Raw genomic sequence first — 23,093 nt, 5'->3', positions numbered from 1 at the left:
TCCATTTTAAGATACCTCAAATTCATATTAAAACCAGACATGCAAATTAATAAAGGAATTCTCCTAAAGGCCTCAAAGTCTCTTTCCATTTTTTTTCTTTTCTTTTAGGTTTTCTTGAAAATTTGCATTTTACAACTTCTGCTAGTAGAGAAAGATGTCAGTCCACTGGATAAAATATTAGGAGTAAGATGAGTAAGGCAAATGGGATGGGGCCAGGGAAAAACTGAAGTTTTTTGGGAATTTTTCTGCATAGCTGGTTTAAAAATAACTCTTTCCCTTCTCTCTCTCATTTATCTCTGGATTTGGAAAGATTATCAATAAATAAATGCAACTTCTAAATCATGAATCTTTGCTTATCTTTAAGAAAATCATTTTTCTAAATGGCTAGTTTTGTCTCAAAACAATTTTTTTTTTGCCTTGAGCCCTACATAGAACATATAAATAAAAAGACAGTGTTTTCATGTGAAATAAAAAGTACATAAATAAATACTAAAAAAAAATTAAAATTTTGTATAAAAACATATAAAAAAAGAAAAGAAAATGAATCCTTCAGTCAAGTCAAACACTTGCCATTCTCAAATGTCTTCTTTCCTCTTGTGGTTCTTAGGAAAGAAAAAATATCAAGTTTTGTGGTTAGATACCATGTGTTCACTTAAAAGCATCTGGAATGTGTGCTATCTGTGACTGCATACTTGTAGGTGGACTCGATATGCCTTCCGACCAGTCAGAGATGTTGGAATGAGGAGAGGAGCTAGACCACTGGTCCGGAGACTCGGGAGAGGGGGTCAAGAAGGGATGGTCAGGAACTTGCAGCTGGTGACTGGGTGTGTTGTCCATGGGGGAAGAATAACTGTGCTGCGATGGCGGTGTTAAGAACTGAGTAGTGGTCATGGGCTGAGAGAGAGAAGATGGCAGGATCTGGGTCTCTTGCGGCAGAATGGTGTGGACAGCCATGCTACTGCTCCCTAGCTGTTGTACATCCTGTTGGTTCAACTCACCACCAAGGAAACTCTGGCCAATGTGGCCAGTTGCTGCGGAACTTGTGTTGTGCTGCTGCTGCTGCTGCTGCGGCTGCTGTGGCTGCTGTGGCTGCTGCAAGCTTTGCTGAGGCTGCATCTGCTGTAACTGTTGGGCCTGCATCATATGGGGCTGGGTGGCCAGCCGTGTGTTAGGCAGGCCCTGGTAGGTCATCATCTGAGACAGGGTAGTGGAGGAAAGGCCATTGTGGAGCGGCCCCAAGATGTTGTGCTGGAGGCCCTGGGCAGGTGGATTCAGGGGGCCAGCCGGCATGTTCCCCCTCAATGGATTATACTGGTTTGGGACCATCCCGTTCTGGAGTCGTGAGAGCCACTCACATTGCCCGTTCAGGCCGGCGGCCCCACCAACTGCAAAGCTCATGGACCCGCTATTGCTCATCACTGAGCTGGGGCTGGAGGCCACAGGCAGGTGGGACAGGCGGGGAGGGACCGCCTCAAAGCCCAAGCGGCTGGCGCTGCCCAGGGCGGCCATGTCCGGCTTCCCGGCCATGTTCAGGTGGTTGATGCTCAGGTGGGCATCAGGCATGCCAGGGAGGTGGTTCAGGGGCATGGACGGGGACTGCTGGAAGGGGGAAGTCATGAGCGGCGGAGATGCCACGTCCGACAGGTAGCCATGGGGAGACTCGAGGGAGTCAACGGGGGAGAGCACGCTGGAACTGTCCAGAAGACAGCCCTTCCCATCCTGAGATTTTTTCCTGCGGGCCTTGATGTCTTTGGCATCCTTGCCATTACAGCTGAGTCCTTTAGTGCTGGGTTTCCGGGCCTTCTTGCCCTGAACAGCTGGCTTCAGGTTACCAATGTAACTGTTAGGGGAGCAGAGTGGAGGGGACAAGGTGGGTGCCCCCAGGGGCCCATTGTGCAGTGGTGGGCTGCGCACCAGATTGTATTCATCCAGAAGCCGCACAATGTCATGGTGCATCCGCTCCTGAGCAATATCTCGAGGCAGCCGATCCATATGGTCGGTTATGTCCCGGTTTGCAAAGTGGTCCAGCAGAACTTTGGCAGTCTCATAACTCCCTTCTCTGGCTGCGAGGAACAGAGGCGTTTCTTCCTGAAGGGACACAGACCAAACAACGGTTTAGGAGAGAGGGAGAAGAGGTTTCTGCAGTGCCCTAACTGAATTTAAACCTCATCATCCAGAATGATCTGAAATTATGAGCCTTAGTTCATAGGATTTTAGAGTTGGAAGAAACACCTTCCATTTTACATTTTACAAATGAATTACTCAGGTCTAGAGAGTGGAAGTGATTAAGTGGTATCATGTTTTACTGAATCAAATTAGACTTTTGTTGATATTTTCCACCTAAATGACTTGGGGACAAGTCCTTTCTGTCATATTTTTACTCTCAGTTACTTAATTTAAAATTTTTATTAGTATTTTATTTTTCCAAATACATGTAAAGGTAGTTTTCAACATAGATTTTTGTAAAACTTCGTGTTCTCAATTTCTCTCTTCTCCCTCTCCCCTCAAGGCAGCAAGCAATCTGATATAGGTTAAATAATTACAGTTCTTACAAACATATTTCCATATTTATCATTTAACTTAAAATTTTTAAAGTTATTATTTCAGAGTAAGGAAATAGTACAACTGGCCTAAACACAAATGCCTATGTATGATTTCTCATCCTTTTCCTGATGCTTCAAGGTAACACTCACTAATCTTGATACCTAGAGGGCAGGTGTTCCTAAAAGGGAACTGAGGCTGTCTGGGGAAGAAAAAGCCGAAGGGTACAACTTCACCAGTATCTTCAAATATACAAAAAAGAGAAAGAATGGTGAGTGAAATGAGGCCAAAAAACCTCTCTAAGCAGGAGAAGTGAACATGAGAAAGCAAGACTAAGAAATGCTATTTATGATTTTCAACTCTAGGGATCTTCAAGAAAGATAGGCAGAGGGCTGAATCTGAGGACTGACAGTCAGAGGATTTACTCCTACATGACATCTTAAGAAATCGTCTAGTCCAAAGACATTAAATGGTGTAAGCAAGGTTACAGAGTTAATAATAATAATAATATATATATATATTCTTTATATAGTATATATGATAATAAAAGATATATCCTTCATGTAATTTGCTCTCTGTGTATATATTCTTTAAAGTTTGCTTACATCTTTCCCTAAACGATCCCAATTCATCCCTACAGTAAGCCTGTGAAGTAAACACTTCAGATGTTATTATCCTGATTTTACATTTAAGGAAACTGAGGCTCGGGGTTAAGTGACTTGCCTAAGTTCCCATGCTAGCTAACAGCAGGTAAAATTCAAATCCAGGTCGTTGTGATTCAGAATCTAGTGCCCTTTCCATGTATCACTGAACTTTTAAGATAGCAATACCTTCCCCACCCCTCCACCCTCCCCAAGTTGTCATTATGCATGAAACTGTGCAGTTTCTTGTCTACCTTGTTGTTCTGCATATCCTTATTTGCTCCATTTTTCAGCAGGACAACAGCAGCATCCACATTATTTACTGCAGCAGCCCAGTGCAGGGCAGACTTGCCTAAGGGACAAGAAGGTCAAAAAATATTTAATCAACTATTAAGAAACAGGAAACTTTCTCCCCTCTCCACCCCATCCCCATGGCTCTCTTCTTACTACCACTGGCTAGCTACCATCCCTGAGGACCTACCCAGATCATCAACTGCATTGACATCTGCATGGGAGTTGATCAGATCCTCCAGCATGCCTTCCACTGCTAAACGAGCAGCCAAGATCAGTGGGGTGGTCCCATCATGCATTCGAGCATCCAGATCTGTAGCTCTATTCCGGATCAGGATCTAGGCACAAAGAGGAAATGAGAATTTAAAAGTCAGGGAGGTAACAGGAAGGAATACAATTACAGAGATAAGCAGTGAAAGACCAGGTGCTGGCCAAAGCAGAATGCAGTGTTGGACATATAAAAGGCCTGAAATATATTCTGAACTTAAGTTAGTGATCAAGTGGGGGAAGATTCTAAGAAAGGAAGAGAGAGAGCCATTTGACAAAGGGGCAACTTAAAAGACAACCTCTAATTAGCACCCCCTCCCCTCAATTCCACACCAAATATCCAAAACCTCTTGCCAAGATTCCCATTCCATAGTGAGTGATCATATTTCATGAGGAAATCCCCCTAGAGAAGGAACACAGTGATTTGAATTCCCCTTTGATCCTCTGACTGATCCTAAAATGCCTGATATAGAATACTGCTACCTTTTCTTCCTTATTTCTAAGGTGGTGATGATCACTAAGATCCTTTCCCGCCTCTAATGCCTATGATTTTTTTTCCTGAGAAAGAGGTACTGATATAAAGGGGAAGAAGGACAGAAGGGGAGAAATAGCCATGGAGGTGTGGCTGAGAGCCCTGAGATTTCTTCAGTTACATCACTGCTTGGCCAAACATGCCCCTTAGTACAAGGGGCAACAGCCTATTGAGGTCTGAGCTTCCCGAGGCCTAAGCACTTTTAAGGAGGAGCACAAATACATACTAAGTCAGAAATGTCTAGTGAGGGTCTACTGTGTGTGGACCTTTGCACTGCTTTCAGTACTATGGAAGAGTTATGAAAGATGAGGCACAAACGGGAAAAAAGGAAGAAAAACAATCATGGATATCATTCCACCAGAAAATGATGCTGTGCTCCAGGTAGCGTTATGAGCAACATGAGCAGTGATATGTAAATCAATCTTATTTTAGATGCATTGAGACTCATCATATATCATGGCAGTTTGCAGTAAATCATTTCCTATTTTGTCATTTGCAAAAATCTAGCCATTTATTAGACAACTGCATGACTTCACTTCTCTCAATTTCCTCATCTGTAAAATAAGATAAACTAAATGACTTTTAGAGGTCCTCACAAATAAAAGGATTCTAAATCTATGTTTTCACATAATGAGTTTTGCTTCATGAACTTGGGAAAGAAGATTCCTCCCACTTAAGGGGATAATGGTTTATACCAACTTCTGTCAAGTACCTCTATGAGACAGGTTCTCAAAATCAGAAATTTGGTACCCCGGTGGAGGTTCCTCAGTCTCATATTCATTCATTCACTGCCCAGGGCAAGAAATTGCCATAGTAAACCTACCTCAAGAGCACAGGCAATACCTCCTGCCTAAGGATACATGTAGTTCCATAGGTAATGGAGGGGGCCACAAAAAAAGACAACAGGGGCCAGTTCTTAGAGAACAATTTGAGTTTGTCCCCTCTCCTTCAGACTCTCCAGCAGTCTCTCTTATGAGGATACTATTTGGGAGGGTTCATATTTATCTTTCCTTGACATCAAATTATAAATTAAGGATTGTCTCAAATACATCCCGCTACCCCATCATTCAAAGATTTATCTAACACTGTCTTTAAAGCCAATAACACTTTTGGGGAGGAAAAAATCCCTTAAGTTTATATTCTAATGTGTAAGGGGGAGAAGCCTCCACTCGCTATCTAGTTCTACCACATTACTAGTTCTACAACGCCCTCTTGAATTTTTCACACTGGTACATGCCCCTCTCAGAAACCTTTGTTCCCTACAAAACTCTGCTCAAGTGATACTTTCTGCACAGCACCCACCACACAGTAAGGGCTTTAAAAATGCTTGTTCCCTGATACTTCTATGCAGAATAACAATTTTCAGCTGAGTTCTTTTGTGAGGGAACATCTTTTATGAGGAAGCATCTCAGAGATTCCCATGCCCCCACCCAGCCTGGGTCTCAAAAGTTCAGGAAAGAGAAAAGAGGAATTCTTCAGAGCATCCGGAGGCACCTACCTGGAAGACTCCCTGAGCATCAGCAGACACAGCCGCGTGAAGAGGGGTGCGCCCCATGTTGTCCTGAATGTTGGCGTCCGCGCTGGCCTCCAACAGACGCTTGGCTGCGTCTGAACGGGAATAGCGAGCAGCCAGATGAAGGGCTGTCTCCCCGGTGCGATCTGTTTGGTTGTGCAAGCTAGCTCCTTGATAAATGAAGTCTGAGATGACAGCGGGAGCATCCTCCTCCTCTTCACTGTTGCCTGTCTCTAAGCCCCCTCCACTACATGAAGCGATCATCAGGGGGGTGAAACCATCTAGGGAAGAAACAGGTGAGTGTCTTTTTAGTTTTATACTGCTGTAGCTTTTGCCTTCCAGAGAAACAAATTAGAACTTTCTTAGTCCCATCCAAATTTTATGAGGGTGGAGTATGACAAAAGGAATCCTTAGACTGGCAGCTCAGTCACTAACTCTACTGTTTCAATTCATATAATATCTGCACTTCTTTATCTATCAAAAACAACATGTGCCCATAAGATGACGTTTTAAAAACTCTGTGCTTAAGAGAATGCTCTGCTTGCTTGAGAAAGGCAGCTTGAGTGAAACTTTGTTTCTGGAGACAAGAACACTCAAATATCCCATGTGTTACTCAAAATCTGAAATTGGTGAATTGTGCTAAAGAAAGAGAAAGGGATGGGGATGGACCACACACACTTTTGTATTGGAAGTCTTGAGAAGTTTCCCACAACCTTTCCTGAACTTGAAATCTAACAGAACTGAAAAGGGTTTTCCCTCCCCATTCAGCAGAGCAGGCTTTCAGAATGTTGATCACACCATGTTGCTATTGACCTCCTGCGTGTGGCGGAAGAATGGGGGTGGGAATTAGAACTTGCTGGGGAGACGTTAATGGATTTGGGGAAAGGACAGTGTTAGGAGTCTTTTACATAAATAGATCCACAAGTGATGCTGAGGAAGACAGAGTGTGAGGAGCCTTACCAGGACCTCTGACGTTGACATCTATGCAGTCAGCATCAATCTCGCCCTGTGGTGGGGTGGGAGCCATCGAGGGGATACGGAGGTCAGCAGCATCGAGATGCTGCTGAGTCCACTGCCGGTGATCTGTCTGATCATCCATGTCTGGCAGCATGACTTGTTCTTCAAACTGGGGAAGGAAAAGAAGAAGGGGGTGGGGGATGGAGAAATCAGGTTTTAGGTATTTCAGGAAGGAAGGTATCCAAATACTAGAAACTCCCAGGCGACGGGGGTCAACTTAAAAGGGCCTCTCATTGACTTATTCCCAGACAACAGGCAGCACAGCTCACCCTGAATTTCTTGGTCTCCAGGTCTTCATCTCCCCATTCATTCTGATTGTCATCCATTAAGGCACCGTCTGAGGCATTCTTCAGGGGTCTGTGGAAAGGGGAGAGGGAAGCACCAGAGTGAACTAGGATCACTGAGAGGGGGAACATTTCACAAGACTCCTCCCCAACTCTTTCCCCTCTGGACCCCATCTACAATTGCTCAATACACTGAATGGCCACTGCTCTCACAGAACATAATCCACCATGCAAGAAGCAGAAAAGGGAAGTTTCCCCAGGGAAAGATCTTCCCACTGCACAGAACACTACAGTTAAAGAGGACAGAGTCTGTTCCCCACCCGCCTTCCTCAGACCTCCACCCACCCTTCCTGGAATCAGAGGGGTTAAAATCCCCACTGTGTGACTTACTTCAGTCCCACTGAATCTTCGCCTAAAGGCTCCCGCCGTTTCTTCTTGCTGGACTCGGTCACTTTGAAGCCCTCAGGGAACCAGAGCTGGCCATGTTCCCTGCGCCGTTTTCTTGACACCAGCACACCGAAGCCAATGAAGGCCAGCAGCACCAAAGCAGCCACCACCACATACATAGGATACAACTGCGAGTTCTCTGGGGATTCCACTGTCTCACCTGCAAGAGGACAGGGCAAGAGGACGCACCGAAACATTGAGCTACATATCAAGTCAAGGACTGGAGTAGTCAGATGGAGTGAAATTAGTTCATAAAAGGTAACTCACTAGCTCTATACCATTCTCCCCCAAAATAAGGTCATTTTATACATGATTAATCAGAATTGCAAAATATCACTAAATTCTCTACTGCACTAGCCCACTGTATCTGGAGACAGCTTTTACTTTTTTCTCCTTTAAGGAAAAGGATTAGCAAACTTCAAATCAGTGCACTTGCATTGAGCTGTTAAGACAAAGGATTTAGGGGGGATTTTCAAGATACAAACTTCAACTCCTCACATGACACCGATCAATTCTTGGTTGTTTTTTTTTTTTTTTTAAAGCTATAATGATTTTGAAATAATACCCAACAAAGGGGGAAAAGGCCTGGGGAGGGGGAGAGAGTGGAATGTGGAGTGGATGAGGACAGAAAGATAGCTATACCATTTACTTACTATGACTTAACAATAAGCTTACTTCTCTCCAAAGATGGACCATTCTTAATAGCTGGCACCACTGATACCATGAGGTGTCTCCCTTGTACTCTGTTAAGAGGTCTGGAAAATCTTTTCCAGACATTAGAACAGCTCTAAGTGGAACACCCCTCAGACCAGCTGGCAAAGATGATTTAGTTCCAGTCTTTGGAGAAATTATTAACCTCTCCTGTCTTCTTTTCTCTCTTCCTCCCCCCACAAGATAAAAATAATTCAAGGTTCTTAAGGATCAAAATAAGCCAAATATAAACCTGGGAACTGGCTAATGAATGAATTAAGCAGGAGATCTAAAGGGAAGAATGGCATTAGAGTAGAGGAATTCTATTCTCCATCCAATTGAATAAGGCTATATTATATACCCTGTGACTTGATGGGCTTACTTACTCTGTACAGCTTCTATTTTATAGGGGATGTTAAGGTTCCCCATTGAAGCCAAGGCCCCCAGGAAAGCCGCCACATCTGTCGCACTCTGAAAACACTGGGAAGATGACTGGATACATTGGCGATTGTCAATTTCCAGATATACAATTGATCTGTATGGATGGGGAATGGGGAGAAGCAGAAATGATGAGTAATACAAGTGAGAGCCAGGAGTGTTCTCTCATTTCTTCTCCCCAACATTCCAGAAGCAACAGATTTCTTTATACCTTCTGAACAGAAAGGGCAGAAGATGTCTTAAACCTAGAAAATTTTGCCAATGAGAAGCTTTTCAGTTCTTGAATAAAGCAACATTTGATGCTACATTAATCTTTATCCTCACTGGAACTGAGACTAAGAAGGGTGATGGACATAAACGCAAGAAGTCAAGGCCTAGGAAACCCTGTTCCCCCTGCCAGCCCCTGCCCCTCAGAAATACCATTCTTCAGAGTTGTAAAGATGTGCTCTACTTTTTACAATAGTTTCATATTTCTTATCTCGTGTCATATTCATTAATAGTCCCATTAGGGCAAGATGGAGAAAATGATGCCCAGTTGGTGTGCTTTCAAAAGTATAAAGTTTATATGAAGCATTATTAAGAAAATGTAATTGAATAATGATTAAGCTTGATCCTCCCCAAAATAGAAGAGGATGTACCTCCCTCCCTTCTTTGCAAAGTGGGGAGGGAGGAGAGAAACAGTGCATGTGCTGTCAGACTTGATTGACATGTTGATCGGTTTTACTGAACTGCTTTTCTCCTTCTTTTATTCTTTGCAACATGGGGTAAGGAAGGGGGAGGAAGGCTATATAGAGAAATGTAAATGCTATAAAAAACAAGATAAAAGTTGATGAACTTAGGGCCCAGAAAATCCACTGAGCTCTCACCCTCGGATATCCATCTGGTCCAGCTCTCTCCGCTGCCTCCCTCCCACTCGGGAGTAAAGAGAAGTCTTCATTTTATCGAGGACAACGCCAGGCATGTCAGTCCAGCTCTCTGCAGATCTCTTGATGTGATGCTTCTTCAGTTCCTCTGCATTGCCATAGTAGGGGAAGATCATGTACTCCCCCTTGGCATTCTTCTTGAAGACTACGTTGGTGTGCAAGACTCGACTGAGCTCCCGAAGGAAATGGAAAGAATTGTTCTTCAGATTTTCTGGGAGCATCAGCACCACCACCACCAGGGTCCCGTCTGCCAGCTTCTCAGGCATGTTGTCGGCACAGTCCAAACCATCCCACTCACACTCTGCATTGTTGCAGCCCTGGTCACAGTGGCCATCGCTGAAGTGGTCCTTACAGTACTGGTCATACAGAGGGCTAGAGGGGAAGGAGGACCTGGTCATTTTCTGCACAGATTCCTCCACTATCTCTTTAAATGAACTACAGCTTGGTTACTTAAAACCACCCACCGGGTAAGGTCCCCTTTGGAATGTTCTCCAAATCTATTCCCTAAACACAGCAAAGATCAGTTCTCAATTGTGAGCTTTTGCTCATGTTGTTTCCCCACCAGAAAAACTGGCTCCTTCCCTTCTTCGTTGTCTCCCCACACCACTGAGGGGAAGATTTTGGGGGGGAGGGTGGGAAAGAAGGTAGGAGAGGAAAGAAGATGGGGAGCTTGAGCCTTTCCTAATCACTAAATCCTATCAGAAGACAAAATAAAAGTGGCTGCTTCTGTGGACCAGCATACTCAAGGCAAGCAAAAATAGAAGGGAAGATGAAAGCACATGGCGGGGGAAGGAGACTCACTTGCACTGGACCTCCACTTTCTGGCAATCAAAGCCATCGAACAGGCAGCCGGCATTGTTGCACTGGCTATCACAGCTGCCGTCATTGAAGTACTTCCAGCACTGCAGGGACTGTGTGCAGTTCTTCCAGGGGTCATTGAAGTTAAGGGAACAATCTCCGCCATCCCATCCACAAGCATGGTTATTACACTTGCCGTCGCAGATCTTATTTCCAGTGTCCTTCTTGCACTCGGGGATCTCACATTTCTCTTCAAACTCAGGTGGGGTGATGTCTCTCCCCACCCCACCCGGGAAACTGAAGTCCAGGATGTGGCACAAAAGCCCATTGAAGTTGGCAGGGCAGTGACACTGGTAGAAGGGGCTCTCAGGGATGAACTCACACGTTCCCTGGTTGTAGCAGGGGTTGGAGAGGCACGGGCTGCTCACTGGGTACTGGCACTCAGGACCCGTGAAGGGGCCCAGACATAAGCACTTGGAGCTCTTCTGGCCAGAGACACAAGTGCCTCCATTCCTACAATGCAGGCTACCACACGTCCGGGAATCATTCTCACACGTGGCACCTTCAAAGCCCTAGGGAGAAATTAGAGAGTTTATAGTTATTATAATTCACCATTTAGTGTAATGCTAGTGGGTCTGGGAGGAGGAGTCAGTGCGACATCCAAGATCGGTCACCTCCAGATCAGCAGACATCACTCTAATTTCCCCTCTCCCTTCCACTCCGTTCTTCCAGCCCTCCCTATATTCCCACAAAAATCAAATAGCTATGTACAGAAGGGCAGTTGCATATGAAGCCACGTCCGGTGTTGGTTGCCACAGCACAGGTCCCACCATTTTTGCAGGGCTTGCCCTTACATCCATCAATGACTGAATCACAGCGGCGCCCTGGGAAGGTGACAGAGAATATGCAAAAGTGAGGAGGGTTGGCCTCTCTTCTTCATTCTGCCTGTCTCCCCACCATTTCTTCCTCTAACCCAGGTTCTCTTCCACTGTCCCTCTCCTGCCTACCTGTGTATCCCTGCCGACATTCGCACTTAAAGTCGTTGACACGCTGTACACAGTTCTGAGTGCCATGCGGGTCACACGGGTTAGAGAGACATTCATTGACATCCCCTTCACAGCGCTCTCCAACAAAGCCAGGAGGGCAGTTGCAGCTGTAGCCTCCGACTTGGTCAACACATTTGCCATTATTGAAACATTTTGGTCCCCGAGTAATGGGGTCAATGAAGGGGTTGCAGTCATCCACATTGATCTCACAGTGCACACCTGCGGACAACCACACAGGGAGGAAGAAAGTAAATAACCAGTTCCCCACAATATAGACAACACAGAAGTGGTACATTTCTCAGACATCATCCAGTCTAATTTTTTGATTTAATAAATGAGAATTGTGAGGGCCAGAAGGGATAGAAATCACAGCCAGGACTGGGGCTTGGGTCTCTAGACTCCCTGAATCTAGGGCTCCTTCCCCTACATAACACTACATTTCAGTATTGAGAGACAGGGTCAGGAGGTGGAATGGATGTGACTTGATGTGAGGAGGATTACAAGAAGCCAACTTAAGTCATTTGGATTTAACTTAAGCGTGGCCACTAGGAACAATGAAAAGTCCAAAAGAAATAAACCTTATGAAGGCTTCTTGAATTCAAGAAGAGAGAATGGTAGACACAGATAAGTGAAAATTGGCAAGAGTTTAAAAAAGGTTGCTAGCTCTGAGGTGATTGCCTCCTCCATGAAGACTTCCTTTAGTCTCTCCACATGGCTAGAAGTATTTCCATTCCCCTCAGTTTTTCAGAGAGAACATATGGCTTTCATAATTGCCCTTCTGCATTCTTGCATGTTCTCTATTTGCATCTCTCCTGAACAAACTCAGGGTCTTTCACCTGGTGAAAATCACTCCTTACCTTGAGTTCCCCTGGGACATGAGCACTTGTATGTATTGATCAGATCGATGCAGGTACCACCATTCTGGCAAGGATGGGACAAACACTCATTGATCTCTTCAGAGCAGTTCACCCCATGGTAGCCAGCAACACACTGAAAAAGAAAGGAGAAAAGGGAAAAACATCACAACCTATCCCTGAATAGATTCAATAGCCTAAGGAGGCTTAACCATTATGGGGTTGAGGTAAGCACAAAATCTAGTCCTAAGCCTCTATTTCCTCATCTCCTGCAACATTCAAGAGCAAAGTCAGAGTGGGCTTTAAAATTCAGAGAGTCAGGAATAGCTCCTTATAAGAGGGTTTGTATACCAGCCCTACTTCTACCCAGTAGCCTTTCCTCACTATCATACCTCTTTGTTCAGTACTTATGACTGACAGCGAGGTATTAATTCGAAGTGAAATAATACCCTGCTCTGGGTTTTTTATTAGTGCTTTGTGTGTGCCAGTGTTTTTTCCTGCCTACAATGTAGGCTCAAGGACAGATTCTACCACTATCCCCTTTCTTCCTTCCCCTACCTTTTTCTATCTTCCCCCAAACTACTTTACAAAGTACCCATTTACCTCAAGAAAATCACCAATTTGGTGTGAAAATCCTGGAGGGAAAATCACGTTTTCCTAAACTAACTTGCATCCCACTTTTTTTCTCAGGGTAACTTAGAAAGTCATCTCCCAACTCTTACTATTTATCTATCCATTTGGGGGCCCAACTCAAGATTTTAGCTTTCTCTATCAATTGCCTTGCCTTCTCCAAATTAGTACCTGAGCACAATAGCCCAAGTAATTCTACTTCTCTTGGGCTGGTGTCTTTCTGTTCTATGTGCAGGAGCTAGTTCTACTCTCACATCCTGCAATGCCTCATTGTACTATGGCAGTCCTGAGGTTTTAAAGGCTGTGTTTTAACACAGAACAAATTCTGGTAGGTCTGACTGCTGAGCTGAAATGCTTTCAAGTACATACCCAAGTTACAGGTATGCTATTCAAGGCCCATGTACAGGGTTTTAGAAACTAGTTACTAGGTGATACATATTTGAGGAAGATAAAAATTTAAAATTCCCCTAGTCCTATATAGCACTAATGGTAATTAAAAAAAAAAAAAAGGTGGCAAAACATGAAGAATTGCATGGTGTAAATCTTCCAAATGACAATGACCTCCTCAAAGTCTAGTGTATTATATATATGACCAGCAAAGGGCTCCAGACACATTAGCCCTCATAAGACTTACTGACAAAGTTTTCAACAATTAACAGATCCTATCTGTAAATTGAGTGCCATCTTGACTGTCTAAAGGCATTGCCAAGTATCCATGGGAATGTATTTGGTGTATCTTTCTACAAAGTGTCAGTGCCTTGTATTCCTACTCACCTCGCATGAATAACCTCCAAGATAGTCTGTACAGGTAGCTCCATTCTGGCAGGGATTGGGAGAGCACTCATCAACCTGCTCCTCACAGTAGCTGCCAGTATAGCCTGCCTGGCAGCGGCAGTAGTGGGTGTTACCAGTGTCCATGCAGAGCCCAGAGTTCTGGCATAGGTGGGCCACATCAATACCTACAGAGAACAGGAAAAAGGGCTCAGTCTCTGTGAGACTCAAGTGATTAACTAATAGGAGATGGATTTTCTTAATTTTTTAATCACAGTGACCCAGGAAAGGACTAAAAGATGTAAAATATTATTAGTTTCATGAAGATCCCTTTTGATTACTACAATGATAAGAGGTTGTTTATGAATAATAAAACAGCAATTTTTCTCTCTGCACAGGAATCAGACTATGCCCTTTGCCTCCTTAGCACTATATTCTAATTAGGAAGTAGTGATGACATAAACTGTGCTATGGGTACAGCAGCCTGGGCAGTGGCTGTTTTCTGGAGTCTCCACAGGCAAATATCTGTGTTATTTGTGTCTTAAAAAAACTTAGGCAGATGGCACTCAGGCAACTAGCATAGGTCTGCATTGAAACACCTTTTGATCCTTCCCTACATTCCCCATTCACCTACCAATGGGTGAACAGCTCACCTTGCTGCTTGGCAGCCACCTCGCAGGACACACTAGGTACATCACAGTAAAGGCCAGTCCAGCCACTGTTGCACTCACAGCGGTACAGATTGTTGGTCTGCCAGCAGGTCCCACCATTTTTACAGGGTGATGAGTCACACCAGCGCACCAGGTTCTAGGAAAGGGAAATGGCAAATTAAGTCCTTCAGCTACGTCCAAAACAACAATGGAGATTTGGTCTAGTCATTTCGTTGACAGAGTACAAACCCCTAAAGCATAAAGGAGTTCAAGACCTGTCTTGTCCTCTGTCTGACCAATATGTTATATAATAAGCATGATAGGCAACAATCACCTGGCAATTAAGTCCTGTGTATCCCTGAGGACAGGTACACTTGTAGGTGCCATAGCTGTCTTGGCAGGTACCCCCATGTAAGCAAGGGCGTGAATCACACTCATTTATGTCATGTTGACAGTAGCTGCCTGTGAAGCCTGGTGGGCAAAGGCAGGTGAAAGTGTTGATGCCATCCACACAGGTGCCCCCGTTGAAGCAGGAGCTGAAAGACACCAAGTTATAATCACAATGAATACATTTCGCTGCAAATCAGATAATTCCACAGCCATCTGCAAAAACATCTTGGTGGATAGTCAAATCTGCTCTTTGAGCATTAGGTACTGTTCCCAAAATAAGAATCCTTGAGTTTCTTTCTCAAGTTTTTAGTTTGAGATGCTATGGCACACTGAATTCTTTCATATATATTACTGTTAACCATTCATTTTCATTCTTCTTTTCACCTCCCCATGTCACTGAAAAAACAAATAAGAAATACAAATCACTTCTTACCTCTCAGTACAGTCTGGAGTGTTGTTCTCACAATGGATTCCACTGAAGCCAGATGGACAGGTACAGGTGTAACTGTTGACACAGTCAGTACAATTGGCTCCGTTCTTACATGGATTGCTGGCGCATTCATTGATGTCCTCCTCACACTGCGGACCTCGGAAGCCAGGAAGGCAGTCACAGAAGGCAGTATTGATCCCATCAGAGCAGGCTCCACCATTGTGGCAAGGATCTAAAAGTTACACAGTCAAATGCACATCAGCCACCGTATGAAACACTGTTTCAAACCACCAATTAAAACAACTTTAAGCTTTCTCCTCACACCTGGTAGAAGGGCAAATATAAGAAAAGACCAAAATAGTCAAAGATTGGCAAGGCTAAAGGAACACAAGCTCATGGACACATCACTGGTAGTCCTGTGAATTGATCCACTTATTCTGGACATAATTTTGGAATTATGAAGAAAAAGTCACTAAATTTATTTATACACTTTGACCCAAAGATCCCCCCTACTGGGCACATAAACTCCAAGGAGGTCAAAGGCAGAAAAATCTTTATTAAGTCAAAACATTCAGAGAAACATTTTTGGTGACAGCAAAAAATAGTAACAACAAGGAGGTATCTGTCATTTGGGAATGACTAGATAAATTATTGTATCATATCAGATATAGGAAGACTTAAGTGAAATGAGAACATATATATGTCTAGTGACTAAAACTGCATAAAGGCAATTAAACTCTAAATTAATTTTAATGAATGGTATCTGTTCAAAAAAAACCTAATATAACTAACACATTTCTTCTTTTATTAGGGATGGATGTATATGAGAGATTACAACATAGAATGTGGTGTGTGTGTGTGTGTGTGTGTGTATATATATATATATATATATATAGTTGCTAGCATGGTGAGGGTTTTTGTTAAATATTTTAAATTCAAATAGGGATGAAGGGTTAAGGGGAACTGACTATTGTGTAAAAACAAAAGGCCTCCTTAGATTTTTAGAGTCAGCTGCAAAGAGCTGATGCTAGAACTCCAGCGCTCCTGTTGGTTGACAGGTAACTATCACCAATCCCTCTATGTTCCCTGAAGTTCCTCTTTGCCACACCTGACCCCAGCCCCCTTACTTGGCTGGCAGTCATCCACGTCGGTCTCACAGTTGCGCCCAGTATAGCCAGCCCTGCAGCTGCAGCGGTAACTACCATTGGTATTCTGACAGGTAGCGCCATTCCGACATGGGCTCTTCACACATTCATTGATATCAATCTCACAGGTCTGTCCTGATGGATGAAAGATCAGAGGGACATCGATATAAATCCAGAAGAGACCTCAGGGATCATCTGCTCCAACCCACTAATTTTACAGACCAAAGAAGATGGCTGATTTGTTTGAGTTAGCGAATAATGATCCTGGGATTCAAACCCTGATCACATGAATCCAAATCCAGTCCTTTTTAACACTATACTGCTTATGTCATACCAGAATCACTATCTATCGGCCAAAAACATGGAAACCCAACCCCATTCAATTCAGAAGGTCCACTTCCACAGGTCCTTTCTCCTAGGAATTCTCTAAGCGCTTAGAAGGTATTTGGGCTTATATTCCAATTCTGAAAATTTCAAAAAAAAGAAGGCAATTCCAGCATATGCTTCAATGAGCCAAGGGCAAGAACTTTTTGCTTCCTGGGATGGCTGTAGAAATTTGTTTTAGGCATAATGGAACTCCTGGTCAGAAAGCAGGGTTCTGGGAAATCTGGACAGTGAGACCAAAAGCCTAGATAGGCAAATTTGGACCCCAATTTGGCCTCATGATTCTATTATTATGAACTGTATTACTTCAAGTCTTGCTTTGCTCTGTGGTCTTCTTGAAATACAACCAAATAAATGGATGGAGCTTCAGGAAGCATAAGATACTTTTTTCTGAAAAAGCCTCACCTTGCCAGCCTGTGGGGCATATACATGAGAAGCTCTCATAATCTTCTGACTCCTTACACTCCCCACCATTTTTGCATGGATCTTTGGCACATGGAGCCAGCACTTCCTCACAGGTGGCACCTGATCATTGGGAGACAAATGACAAGGTGAGAAAATGAGATAATTTTACTTGAATTAGACACCCAGAGCTCATTACAGCTGGCCTCTGCAGCTCTCCTAGGATTCAGTCTCCACTTCCCCCCTCCTAATTATCAATCCAATTGCCTGTCATTCTAGCATTATGGCTTAAATTCTCTTTCAAAGATTTCTGAAGGTTTCTAAAAGTTCCCTACTTAATATACAAATACCCAGATAAAGGATTCATTCATTCCTCTTAAACTATTATCAGCAAATACTTTATTAAGGATTCCTAATTAAGCAAAAGTAGTTGATAATCAGAATGAGACCTAGAATGTGACGGAATGTGATGATGAACTAAGATATCAATTGCATAGCATCATCCTATAAGACTCTGAAAACATGTTCGGTCTAGTTGTTTTCTGTGGCACTCAACACCCTTACTCTAAAAACGAGGTCAGGCTAATTCAGGTACTTTACCCACATGGCAGAATCCCCCCTTGGAATTCCCTTTTAGCAAAGCCATAGGAATGAGTCAGTTGTACGTATAAGTCTTCCAGGATATTGAATCATTTAGAAGCATTCCTGGGTCCTAAAGTAATTTCTATTTGTCACTCAAGAGTAAACCAGAACCTTGGCACTAGGTCCCTAGGTTGTACTCAAATAATTTTTTTTCCTTCTCAACATATACAAAGAAAACACACACACACACACACACACACACACACACACACACACACCACACACACACACACACACACACAGCATTTTTATCCAGACATGTAAATACATATATGTGATTTTTTAATAAAAAGAAAATGAAATCTGATTTATAGTTTTCCTGTTTACAGGGCATATGGGGAGAATAATAAAATGACTAGGAAATCTTATCTTCCTTGTCAACTGTTATCTTCCAAGTAGACCTTTGTGATTTTTCCAGAGCTGATTTTTCCTATCTGTTTCCATGGCGATCTGTGCAGACAGGAAATTCGCCAGAGTTTCCTACAATTGTGCACATGTTGCCATTTTGTGCAAGAGGAAGCAGGAAGCTGGCCAACAGGAACTAGATCAGCACTAATTCCCTCTCCTCTCCCTCATACTATTGCTCCCAGGCTCTGTTTTTCGTGGGGTTCTGATGTAGGTTTTTCCAAAAAGAAGTATCAACAGTAAAGAAAATGCTGTTCATCTAGAAACCCGGAAAGAGACAGAATCCCCCAAACAGACAAGAGCTCTCTACTGTTTTCTTAAATAACACTTGCTTGACTCTGGGAGAGCAACTGAGAATGCAGGTCCCTATCGCTGGTCAAAGCAAATATTTCTCTTATGGCCCTATGTCACAGGAAATCAAAGTACAGCCCTTCCGGAAGCTTTCTCCCCTTCTGAGTCAGGTTCCCTTAGTAGCATCTATCAGGGCTAAAATAACAAGTTTAGGACCATAGTTTAGGGAGTTGCATTTGTAACCCTTCCTCCAAACTACAGAAATCCATCCCTATGCTTAAAGTGAAAATAAGAGAGACTTTGTTTAAAGAATTTTTCAATCAATTCTTTGCACAAGTCTTTTATCACTGGACATGTAGTCAATGAACAAGCACTTATAATTCTAAAGGAAACCTTTCCCATTTTTTTCTCATTCAAGCAAACCCTCCTTGGTTGAGGTTTTTAATTGTTGTTTTCAGCCCTATAAAAACATACACACATCCTATGCAGCCTTCCCAACCATTGGAATCTCCAATCTCTGTCCTATTCACCTTGATTACTCTTACACAAATGATGGTAGACAGCCTTACAGGCTAAAGAAATCTTGAAGGTTTTTTCAGGGACTGATGGAAATGGTTTGGAGCACATATTAAGAAGCAGGTAACAAGGACGAAGCAGTGGGTACTAAGCTGTCTTATTAAACAAAGATACATAATCCCTTTGACCAAAATAATTCCCTTTCAAAAGGAACAGGACATATTGTGCCTTAGTTCCCCATTCTGTGAAAGAAGAATATTGGACTAGATTGGTCCTTCCAGCTCTAGACACTCTAGGAATTGACAAATTTTAGGTCTATTTTTAACCTGTAGGGAACATAGCAAGGAGTCCTTCCTTGAACTTGGGATGCCCAGTCTCAAATCAGTGACATAATTCTGGAGGAGCATATCCCTGATAAATTGGTCTAATTGGGTTTTCAATTCTAGATCCCATCTTATTTCTTTTTATATAAAGAACACAGCTATTCAAAGGGAGAGGCATAAGCAGCTTAGATGAAGTTCAAACTTAATATGTGAGCCCTTTTTGCAAAATGTTAGTTCGTCCAGCATAATTTAGATTCTAAATTCACTCAAGATACAGTCCATGGGTCACTTTTTTTTGGAGGGGAGGGGTAATCCCCTAAGTTTTACCCACAAACTTACTTCCCTTAAAAAGAATTACTCTAAGGGTGGCCCTAAAGAGGGATCAGGAGTGTCTGAAAGAGCCTGTTCTCTTTTGAAAAAGGGAAGTAGCAACCACATACACCCGTGTTGGCAAAGGACCACTGTTACCCAATGTCCTCCCATTCCATGTTTCTCACCAGTATAGGGGAGGAGGCAATTACACTTGTAGCCGGCCACATCATCAATACAGGTGCCCTGATTCAGACATGGGTTGGAAGCACATTCATTGATGTTGGTCTGACAGTTGGGACCTAGGACAGAATAACAACCTTTCAGGCTCCAGTTTTTCAGAGTTGGCCATAATCTTCCTTTGGATAAATGATTAGCGCATAAAGGCCCAGGTGCTTTAAGAGAGTAGACTCTGGGACTAAGGGGTCTTATTCTTTCTCCTTCCTACAACATCTCCATCTTTCTTCTCTCATCCTTTCCCTGTTATAGCACAGTGCAACGTGTACTAATTTAGAGGAAGACCTGTGTTCTAGTCCCAGCTCTGCTGTGAACTCAGTGACTGATCTTGCCCTTTTTGAGAGCCTAGTTTTCCTCATTAGTTGATTCGACTAGATTATGCATAAGCCTCCATCCAACCCTAAAAGTTAGTGATTCCATTCTTTATCCCTTCAGCCTTTTTCTTTCCTTTTTTTTTTGCACCCCCTTATTCATTTTCCTGTTCCAAATTTGTTTTCCCTAGTCTATGTGTTGGCCAGCCAGGGCCACTTTGAACTATATTTGACCTAAGAAGTTTAGAACAAGAAGGTGCTGTCCTGAAATCAAATCTCAGTAATGTACCTCATCTTTCTACTGCTCTGAGCATTCCAGGTCAAAAGAATCACTGGTCAAAGCATTGTTCCCAAGGACATCATTACACTGACAACCACCCCTCCATAATTCCTAGGTACTTGTGGTTAGTCATCTCTGAAATTTTTACAGTGATATATAACTTTCTAATATGTGAGTCTGATCTTCACAACTAGACAGGAAGCTTCTTAAAGGCTGAGATTATATTTATTCATTGCTAAAATTCCTATTACATTTCTCAGAGGGCCCTATATGTGCTTTAATAATGATTAATTAATTAATAAATACAATTAAATGAATATTTCACACCCAGAAAAAAGCCATTCACACAATAGTTAGTGAACATTTTTGTGAATGGAATCCAAGTGGAGCATTCCATTAGCTAGGATATCCCCTTCACTTTGGTTTACTTGCCCATGCTTCTGAGACTTACAGTTATAGACAAGGATCAGTAGACTATCAGAAAATAGCAAGGAAGTGAAGGAGAAGCCAAAGGTACTGCAAGACTATCTGTCTTTAATTGTAGACCATGGTACCTCCCTGGGCCACGTCCCCACTCACCACTGAAGCCCTCACGGCAAGTGCACACATAGCCACTGGTCATGTCCTTGCAGGTACCTCCATTAACACATGGGTTCGACTCGCACTCATTGTTGTTGATATCACAGTTGGTACCACTCCAGCCTGGGTCACAATCACACTTGTACCTTAAGAAAGAACAGTCTCTTAGTCATTTTGTTTGCCCTTGACTAATCATGCTTGCATTTTTCTTAGACTACCTTGTGCAATGTTAGATGCAATGAGGGACTACTCAGACTTTTCTATTTTTTTTCCTGGATGTAAAATACAAAGAGAAAAAAGGAGGTTTTCCATTGGGTTCCTTTCTGAGTTTCAAGGTAAGAAGCACAAATTCAGCCAGAGAGGATAGGAAATTGGGATATAAGGACACTGCACAATGAAGTCAAGGGATTCCACTAATGACATATAGTAGAGCTAAAAAGCCCAGACCATCTGAGTCCTTGCACCTTTAGGATTTTACATACCCATTAAGGCCATCCCGGCATTTCCCATGTATACATGGGTTACTACTGCATTCGTTGACTTCCGAAAGGCATGTGAGGTCATGGTAGCCATCCGGGCAGTGGCAGGTGAAGCCATTGATGCCATCCTCACACGTGCCACCGTTATGACATGGGTTTCCAGCACATTCATCAATGTTGATGTTGCACATACTCCCTGGTGGGAAAGAGGAAAGAACACAGAATGGAGTCAGTGGAATGGTGACCCCACGCTCTCTTCCATGGATACTAGATTTTCTCCAACTTGGGAAGGGATGATGAGCATCTTGGTTTGAGTCATGGTTCTCCTACTTACTAGTTATTTGAACTTGGGAAGATCATTTAACTTTCCTGGGCATCGTTTTCTTTGTTTATAAGATAAAATCACTGGGACTAGATCACCTCTAAGGTCCCCAGAAGCTCTAAAGTCCATGACCTCATTCCTAGGAGCTTTTATTTTAGGCTTAGCCTCAACCCCTCCAGAGAATGCTGCACAGCAAAAAGACTTGACTATTGGGTCCTAGTACAGTTCTAACTCTGCCACTAACTCCTTGCCTTTTCCATGGCTCAGTTTTCCCATCAATTGAACAGTGGTAATTACATGTGACCTGCCCATCTCCTGAAGGTGACATGAATTGTCTTCCAAACAAGTGGGCAAGAACTTTGGAAAGGAGTTGTTAATGATGTAGGATGATCTCTCTTCCCAACTTGACCCCCTTTCTCTGGCCCCCATAATCTTTTTGTCTCTGTTTCTCAGCATTCCTTCCAAAGTGGGAATCCCATTCCCCTGGGTCTCTGCTTCCTCACCTACAGAACAATGGGTACAGCAATGGGTACAGACTAGAAGTGCTTTCCAGTACTACGTTTTATACATGTATTCTTGGTTTCAGTTGATGAGGAGAGGAACCATTTCTTGATTTCTTATTCAGGGCAACAAGGAGGGCCTAATAAAGGATGTGGGTTCTTTGCTAATGCCTTGGGTAAGGCTTGGAAAGCACTAAGTAGCGGTAGTCTGATCCAAGATACTATTTGGTCCATGACAATCAAACCAACCAGTCAAACAAGACAAGGAACCTGATAGCCCTGAGACCCAGAAGTCTGGGATCACAGGATCCTAAGATTTAGAGCCAAAATGGACATCAGATATAATTTAGTCCAACCCCTGCATTTTATAGGAAGAAAAAGACCATAGAGATTAAATGAGGTTTGCTGACCACATCCTCTTTCTTGTGGCCAATATACCCCTCACTGCTCTCTTGTACCCCAACCCAAGCTATAAGAAGAGAGAAAGCTAGTGGGTAGTTAAGAAGGGGTTCTAACCAGGAAGCTAATTGGTATCTTAAGACTAAGAGAGAATGTCCTACAATCTTAATCAAGTCTTTAAGGCCTCCAGTCCTTTTTCCAGTCAAACATACTCATCTTCCTAAAATATGGATTTCATTCATTATGTTGTTCCCTTATTTAAGAGCCTTCAAGGGTCTCTTATTTGTACAGGATGGTCCACACTCCTTAAACTACAGCTCTCCACCTCGGCTTCAAGTCTTCCAATTTCATCTACAAAAATCTTCTTTCATTCCAGTCAAGAGAAATGCCTGGCTTGTAAATGTACCTTTCATTAT

General features: G+C 43.0%; 1 protein-coding gene across 1 annotated transcript in view; it reads right to left on the bottom strand.

Moving 5' to 3' along the window:
• Positions 1-473: 473 nt before the first annotated feature.
• Positions 474-23,093, bottom strand: part of NOTCH1 (notch receptor 1) — a 69,166-nt gene continuing 46,546 nt past the window's right edge. Inside the window, exons 13-34 of the mRNA XM_031954941.1 lie at positions 21,460-21,652; positions 20,978-21,123; positions 19,759-19,872; positions 17,088-17,207; positions 16,281-16,433; positions 15,157-15,385; positions 14,668-14,869; positions 14,337-14,490; positions 13,687-13,871; positions 12,286-12,418; positions 11,390-11,647; positions 11,154-11,266; positions 10,386-10,954; positions 9,528-9,956; positions 8,610-8,758; positions 7,477-7,693; positions 7,072-7,159; positions 6,746-6,911; positions 5,771-6,066; positions 3,664-3,811; positions 3,437-3,534; positions 474-2,088 (exon numbers count right to left, since the gene is read on the bottom strand). Of these exons, the coding sequence (XP_031810801.1) occupies positions 649-2,088; positions 3,437-3,534; positions 3,664-3,811; positions 5,771-6,066; positions 6,746-6,911; positions 7,072-7,159; positions 7,477-7,693; positions 8,610-8,758; positions 9,528-9,956; positions 10,386-10,954; positions 11,154-11,266; positions 11,390-11,647; positions 12,286-12,418; positions 13,687-13,871; positions 14,337-14,490; positions 14,668-14,869; positions 15,157-15,385; positions 16,281-16,433; positions 17,088-17,207; positions 19,759-19,872; positions 20,978-21,123; positions 21,460-21,652 (5,600 nt within the window). The 3' untranslated portion in view covers positions 474-648. The remainder of the gene's footprint in view (positions 2,089-3,436; positions 3,535-3,663; positions 3,812-5,770; positions 6,067-6,745; positions 6,912-7,071; positions 7,160-7,476; positions 7,694-8,609; positions 8,759-9,527; positions 9,957-10,385; positions 10,955-11,153; positions 11,267-11,389; positions 11,648-12,285; positions 12,419-13,686; positions 13,872-14,336; positions 14,491-14,667; positions 14,870-15,156; positions 15,386-16,280; positions 16,434-17,087; positions 17,208-19,758; positions 19,873-20,977; positions 21,124-21,459; positions 21,653-23,093) is intronic.

This window comes from Sarcophilus harrisii, chromosome 2 (genome assembly GCF_902635505.1).
Source record: "Sarcophilus harrisii chromosome 2, mSarHar1.11, whole genome shotgun sequence".
NCBI lineage: Eukaryota > Metazoa > Chordata > Mammalia > Dasyuromorphia > Dasyuridae > Sarcophilus > Sarcophilus harrisii.
Note: the sequence above shows the minus strand (reverse complement) of the source record. Positions and strands in the feature narration are given on the sequence as shown.